Below are 7339 nucleotides of genomic sequence, written 5' to 3' on the forward strand. Positions count from 1 at the left end.
ACGTGCAGGTTTGTTACATATGTATACATGTGCCATGTTGGTGTGCTGCACCCATTAACTTATCATTTACATTAGGTATTTCTCCTAATGCTATCCCTCCCCCATCCCCCTGCCCCACGACAGGCCCCGGTGTGTGATGTTCCCCACCCTGTGTCCATGTGGTCTCATTGTTCAATTCCCGCCTATGAGTGAGAACATGTGGTGTTTGGTTTTTTATCCTTGCGATAGTTTGCTGAGAATGATGCAGGAGCTTTTCAACAAGGAAAGGTCAGGCAAGAAGTGCTGGGCTTATTTGCATCCCCTCGATCTTGAGACTGAAATGAAAACTCTTTGTCCAAGAGCCTAGCCCTTCTCTCAGTGGTTGTCTGAGGCAGAGAGACCTGCAGCTTTTAAGAAGCCCTAAGTTGTCTTTCTGAAGTGAGGTTTGTTTTCTCTCTCCCCACCAGGTATTAGTCCATTTAGGAAATAGTGTTAAAAGCAATTGCCTGACCAGTTCGGGCTAACCCAGGGGTTGCCAAATCCATGCTTCTTACACAATTTACAAAATATTTTCTTTGTAGTTGTCCTTGAAGCCCAAGAGGAACTAATGGCTTTAACTACCAGCCTACATGTTTCAAAGTGATTTCCACATCAGGAAGCCATTGTCGGCTTCCCCAAACACTTAATTGGTATAGGATGTGAGCAATTCTGAAAGGCCACGCTTCTTGTTCCAGCCCCAATTCGTCGCTCAGATAAGAGCTGGTTTTCAGCAACGATTTCCATTTCTGCCTCCTTGTGTGTGCTAAATCATTTATGGCTCCATTTTTCTATGCAATAAAAGACTTCTTTGGTCATGAAAAAGCATTATAATTACCCCTGGCACCCAAGAAATGGAGTTGGCTTTGCGGTCACAAAGACCAAAGTGCTCTGTGTTGGCATAAAACCCACGAGGAACGGCATCAAAAACACCTTTGCAAGTGCATGGTGGTAAAGAGCACAGCCTCTAAAATCTAGACAAGTTAACTTACTTCTCTCTAGACCTCAGTTTCCTCGTTTGTCAGTTGGGGTTATAATGGTACTTCCCTTACAGGGTAATTCAGGGATTAAGTGAAATATGCACAAAGTTCATAGAACAGTAACTGACACATAATCTATTATATAAAGCAAGTATTTATCATCCTCTTCCTCTCTTCCTCCCTCTGGCATCACCATCATCATTCTCATTGGCAGCATCTTTGAGTAAGAACTCTTTTTAGAAATTATGTAAAACTCAGAAGTTATAAGGAAGAAAAGTTAAAAGTTTAACCATATAAAAATAAAATATATGTATATGAAAAAATTAAGAAATCCATAAACAAAGTCCAAAGATAAATTCTAAACTGGGAGAAAAATGTTCTCCACACATTTGCCAGATTAAGGCATTATTTCCATTTACAAAGATAAACAACTTGCTTTTAAAAAAAGTGTTTGCTGAAGAAAAATAACAGTCAAAATAAGAAAGAAAGAGAAAGAATGAGAATAAAAGGAAAAAGAAAGAAATATGGTGAAAAGACACAGGCCGTTTTAGAAAATTTAAAGGAAATGACAAGCAAATGAATTACACCCAATTTATTTCATAATCAATGAAATATACATTAAAAGATCAATGAGAATTTTTTTCATCTATTGAATGATGAAAAAATTGGTAGTAGCCGGTATTTGCAAAAGTGTTCTCCACCTCTGGGGCCACGTGTGGTGGCTCATACCTGTAATCACTTTGGGAGGCCAAGACAATCATATCACGTGAGGTCAGGAGTTCAAGACCAGCCTGGCCAATGTGGCGAAACCCTGTCTCTACTAAAAATACAAAAATTAGCCTGGTGTGATGGTGCGTGCCTGTAATCCCAGCTTCTCGGGAGGCTGACACAGAAGAGTGACTTGAATCTGGGAGGCGAAGGTTGCGGTGAGCCAAGATAGCTCCACTGCATTCCAGCCTGGGTGATAGAGCAAGACTCCATCTCAAAAAAAAAAAAAAAAAAAGTGTTCTCCACCTCTGCAATGGGCAATTTGTTAATTCTAAAAATCATAAATTTTTAAGTGTAACTTAAAAATAATTTCCTTAAAATATAACAGGACTAATAGAAGTGCATTGTAGCATTCTTTTCAATAGCAAAGTCTTAGAAATAACCTAATGCCCCTTAATAGTAGATTAGTTAAATTAGCTACCTATATAATGGTATATTCGTTATCTATTGCTGAATAGCAAATCACCCTGAAACTTAGCAGCTTACAACACACATTTACTATCTCATGGTATCTGTGGATCAGGAATCCAGGTATGGTTTAGAGACCCTGAAAGGTCACAGACTACGTAGACTACAATCAGACGGTGGCCAGCACTGTAGTCATTTCTAGGCTGACTGGAGAGGGATCTGCTTCTAAGCTCACCCCATGGTCATTGGCAGAATTTGGGGCTGTTGGCCAGGAAGCTGCCCTCAGTCCCTTGGATCTCTACATAGGGCAGTTCATGGCATGGCAACTTGCTTCCTCAGAGTAAGCAAGTGGAAAGAGCCTGAAAGAAAATGACAGCAAGATGGAAGTCACAGCCTTTTATAACCTAATCTCAGAGGTGACTGTATTAGCCTGTTCTCACACTGCTAATAAAGACATACCTGAGACTGGGTAATTTATAAATGAAAGAGGTTTAATTGACTCACAGTTCCATATAGATAGGGAGGCCTCATAATCATGGCAGAAGGTGAATGAGGAGCGAAGTCACGTCTTACATGGTGGCAAGCAAGAGAGTTTGTGCAGGGGAACTCCCATTTATAAACCATCAAATCTTATGTGGCTTATTCACTACCACAAGAACAATATGGAAGACACCACCCCCATGATTCAATTATCTCCACCTGCCTTCATCCTTGACATGTAGGGATTATTACAATTCAAGGTGAGATTTGGGTAGCGACACAGCCAAACCATAACAGTGACATTCCACCCCTTTTGCTATATTCTGTTCATTAGAAGCAAATCATTAGGAAATTCAAACATCATGAGTTTTCACTCCTAACTTATTCAATATTCATCTTTAAAAAATAAGAACATTCTTCTCCTTAACCACAATGCCATTATGACATGTGACATAATTAAAATAATTCCTAAGGCCTTGTTTCCATCCTAAAATGTTTCCAGTTGTCCCAAAATGTCTCTTACAGATGGTGTATTGGAACCACGAGCCAATTAAGATCCACATGTTACATACATTTGATCGTTATATCTCTTAACTCCCTTCTTCTTTTTTTTTTTTTTGAGACAGAGTCTTGCTGTCGCCCAGGCTGGAGTGCAGTGGCGCCATCTTGGCTCACTGCAGGCTCCGCCCCCCAGGGTTCATGCCATTCTCCTGCCTCAGCCTCCTGAGTAGCTGGGACTACAGGCGCCCGCCACCTGGCCCGGCTAATTTTTTGTATTTTTAGTAGAGACGGGGTTTCACCGTGTTAGCCAGGATGGTTTCAATCTCCTCACCTCGTGATCCGCCCGTCTCGGCCTCCCAAAGTGCTGGGATTACAGGCGTGAGCCACCGCGCCCGGCCCTCTTAACTCTGTTCTAATCTTAAGCACCTCCTTTGTTTTCATGCTATGAATTTGGTGAAAAGGAGGCCAGTGATCCCATCTTCTGGATTTATCAGTGTACTGTCTCATGATGGACTTTTAACTCGTTCTGCTAACTCCTGTGTTTCTTATAAACTAGATGCTAGATCTAAAGCCTTAATTACATTCAGCAAGACTATTTCTTTTTTTTTGTCTTTTAATAATATATTTGAATATAGATGGTTTCAATTCTCCAATAAAAAGATGTAGACTGGCCAAATGGTTTTTCATACCTGTTTCCCTAGTCCAGACACCCAAGAGTATGTCCTTCTCTTGGGCATAAGAAAATCTAGAGTTATATTTAGGGTATCATAAAGTGTGGTGAAGAGTGGACCGAGCTGGCATGCTCACAATAACCAAATTACGTTGGTCATATTTTAATCCAATACATTGATCCGCTATTAACTTGTAAATAATGTACTTGCTTTCTAGACACGTTCTAGGAAGACCAGAGAAACTGACTTCTATCTATATGGTATAATCCACTGGCGAATTTCTTTTAGGATAGACCAAAGCTGATCTAGAACATAATCTTTACATACTTGGGCGAGACGAGAGAGAACCCACCAGACGAGAAAGAACATCTGGGCTGAAAGGCTCCATTAGAAGAGCAATGTGGAATGGTGCTGGGCTGGCAACTGGTAGTCCCTGCCCTACATCTTTGCAGAGGACTGGAGCCCAGAGTGGGCCACGGTCAACTTATATGTTGAAGTGAAGACCTCCTTCTAGGTGTGCATGTGCTTATTACAGACATGCCACCATGCTAAGTACCCCCGGACTACAGGAAAAAATAAGAATACATGCTGTATCCATGATCAGGAGGCACACAGGCCAGAGCACCAGCTGTGGAATCGCACAACCTGTGTTCAAAGCCTGGCTGGACCATGACCACCTGGATGATCTAAGGAACAGTCTCAGGCAAATTTGTAAAAAGAAGTGGAGACTCTGCCTGCCAGGAAGGGATGTGGTAAGGGGCAGCATCCAGTCAGGTCAGGACACCCCGTCCTCTCCTTGGAAGCCTGCGCAGCGAGCCTGGTGGCCCTCAAGGCCACGGAGGCCATGGAGAAGGCGGGCCTGGCTCCAGGCGGCACAGAGGCACTGGAGAGGCCCCAGGGGAGCCTGGTGGGATCTGGCTGGTCCTGCGCTCTGCTTCCAGGTTCTGGCCTTGTAACCCGGGGGACAGGGCTGGCCAAGACAGGGCCACTGGGTGTCAGCCAGTGCCTGGGCCAGATGCCAGGCGGGAAGGGCTCTGGCAGATCAGCCCCGCACCCTCCACAGCGCCACAGGGGGGGGCCATCCAGGGCCACACACCTGCCCCCAGGAGCGGGACGTCCCTGAGGCTAGAGAGTCCAGCTGGACCAGTGGAGGGGCCTCGCCTTTTGCCCTTTGACTCCTCTTGTAGGCACCCTTGCTAGGCTCCTGCTCATTCGTCCACACCCTGGCTCTGTCACCAGCCCCATGGTGATGTCATAATCTCCCAGGTGCCCACTGCACACCCGGCCACAGAGATGTGGGTGACTTAGGAGTATCCTCTCCGCTTCTGACCCTTAGTTTTGTCTGTGCACAACTCACTGAAAATGGGCAACTCACTAAGCGTATTTTGTTCCTGGTTCCGCCGCAGGTCCTGGCTACACCATCGGCAACATTCTCAAATAAGCGTATGTTGTTACTGCTTCAGAAGCAGGTCCCTGCAACTCCAGTGTCAACGTTCTGGTCTAAGAGTAAGTTGTTCCTGCTCCCGCCGCAGCTCCCAGCCACGCCATCACCAACGTTCTCTTCTAAGCATATTTCGTTCCTGGTTCCACCGCATGTCCTGGCTATGCCGTCGGCAACATCCTCGTATAAGCGTATGTTGTTTCTGCTTCAGCCGCAGGTCCCTGCAACTCCAGTGTCAACGTTTTGGTCTAAGAGTAAGGTGTTCCGGCTTCCCCAGCAGGTCCCAGCCACAGCATCAGCAACCTGCTCGTCTTGTCCGTGAGGCCCTCCCAGCTGGCCAGGCTCACCCTGTGGCTCCTGCACCTGTGCCTGCTGCACCTGTGCCTGCTGCACCTGTGCCTGCCCCGGGACCCTTGGGCTGTTTCCGATTCCTCTTCAACCCTCGGAAACATGTTGGGCCTTCTTTTCCAGCCAGGTGGGACCGCGCCCCTGTGAGGCTGTGTCCTCTCCCTCAGAACACGGGCACCCCACTGAGGGTCCTGCCTTCTGTGGTCTGGAGCCCCCACTCAAGGAAGAAACCCGTGCTGTCTGCTCACAACTCCATGATGTTTGGACACGTCAGCCCCGTGAGGATCCCTCGTCTCAGAGGCAAATTTAACCTCCGACTTCCTTCATTAGATGAGCAGGTGATCCCAGCCAGGCTCCCGAAGATGGAGGTGAGGACAGAAGAGCCCAAAGAAGCAACGCAGGTGAAAGACCAGGTAGAGACCCAGGGGCAGGAAGACAATAAAAGGGGCCCCTGTAGCAATGGGGAAGCAGCCTCCACCTCCAGGCCCCTGGAGACTCAGGGAAACCTCACTTCCTCCTGGTATAATCCCAGGCCCTTGGAGGGAAGTGTCCGTCTGAAGAGCTTGACAGAAAACAACCAGACTGACAAGGCCCAGGTGCATGCAGTGAGTTTCCACTCCAAGGGCCATGGAGTTGCCAGTTCACACAGCCCTGCCGGAGGCATCCTTCCCTTTGGGAAGCCTGACCCAGTTCCAACAGTGCTCCCTGCACCAGTTCCGGGCTGCGCCCTGTGGCCAGAGAAGGCGGCCTTGAAGGTACTGGGTAAAGACCACCTGCCCAGCTCTCCAGGCTTGCTGATGGTGGGGGAGGACATGCACCGCAGGGATCCTGCAGCTCTTGCATCAAGTAGCTCTTCTCCACCCAGAGCTGTCGGCCACGGGTCCCGCAGTTCCCGCAAAAGAAAACTGTCAGGGCCACCGCTGCAGCTGCAACCGACCCCTCCCCTGACACTGAGGTGGGATAGAGACGAGGGGCCCCCACCGGCTAAGCTTCCCTGTCTATCTCCTGAGGCACTGTTGGTGGGTCAGGCTTTCCAAAGAGAAGGATGCCTCCAGCAGGGCAACATGCGTAAGAACATGAGGGTGTTAAGTAGAACATCAAAATCCAGGAGACAAAAACAGCTGCTTAGGAGAAAGAAGACACGGCAGGGCAGGCGTGAGCCATCACGCCTGTAATCCAGCACTTTGGGAGGCCCAGGCGGGCGGATCAGGAGGTCAAGAGATCGAGACCTGAGGAGCATCTCTGCCTGGTCCCTGCACCATCTGGGAAGTGAGGAGCATCTCTGCCCAGCCGCCCCACCGTCTGGGAAGAGAGGAGGGCCTCTGCCTGGCCACCGCCCCATCTGGGAGGTGAGGAGCACCTCTGCCGGCACTCCCCACCACCCTCCACCCCACCGCCTGGGAAGTGAGGAGCGCCTCTGCCCAGCCGCCTCACAATCTGGGAAGTGAAGAGCACCCCTGCCCAGCCACGGCACCATCTGGGAAGTAAGGAGGCCCCAGCCCAGCAGCCGCGCATCTGGGAGGTCAGGAGCGCCTCTGTCGGGCAGGCCTACCGTCTGGGAAGTGAGGAGCGCCTCTGCCTGGCCACCCCACCATCTGGGAAGCGAGGAATGCCTCTGCCCTGCCCACGTACCATCTGGGAAGTGAGGAACACCTCTGCCCGGCAATGTCGCCATCTGGGAATTGAGGAGTGCCTCTACCCAATCCCACCGTCTGGGAAGTGAGGAG

General features: G+C 48.6%; 1 protein-coding gene across 1 annotated transcript; it reads left to right on the top strand.

Moving 5' to 3' along the window:
* Positions 1-5416: 5416 nt before the first annotated feature.
* LOC116463980 (putative UPF0607 protein ENSP00000382826) lies at positions 5417-6787 on the top strand. The gene has a single exon (XM_032147268.2). The coding sequence runs from the start codon at positions 5417-5419 to the stop codon at positions 6785-6787; it is 1371 nt and encodes a 456-aa protein (XP_032003159.2).
* The last annotated feature ends 552 nt before the right edge of the window (positions 6788-7339 follow it).

Source organism: Hylobates moloch, unplaced genomic scaffold, assembly GCF_009828535.3.
Source record: "Hylobates moloch isolate HMO894 unplaced genomic scaffold, HMol_V3 SCAFFOLD_109, whole genome shotgun sequence".
Taxonomy (NCBI): Eukaryota; Metazoa; Chordata; class Mammalia; order Primates; family Hylobatidae; genus Hylobates; species Hylobates moloch.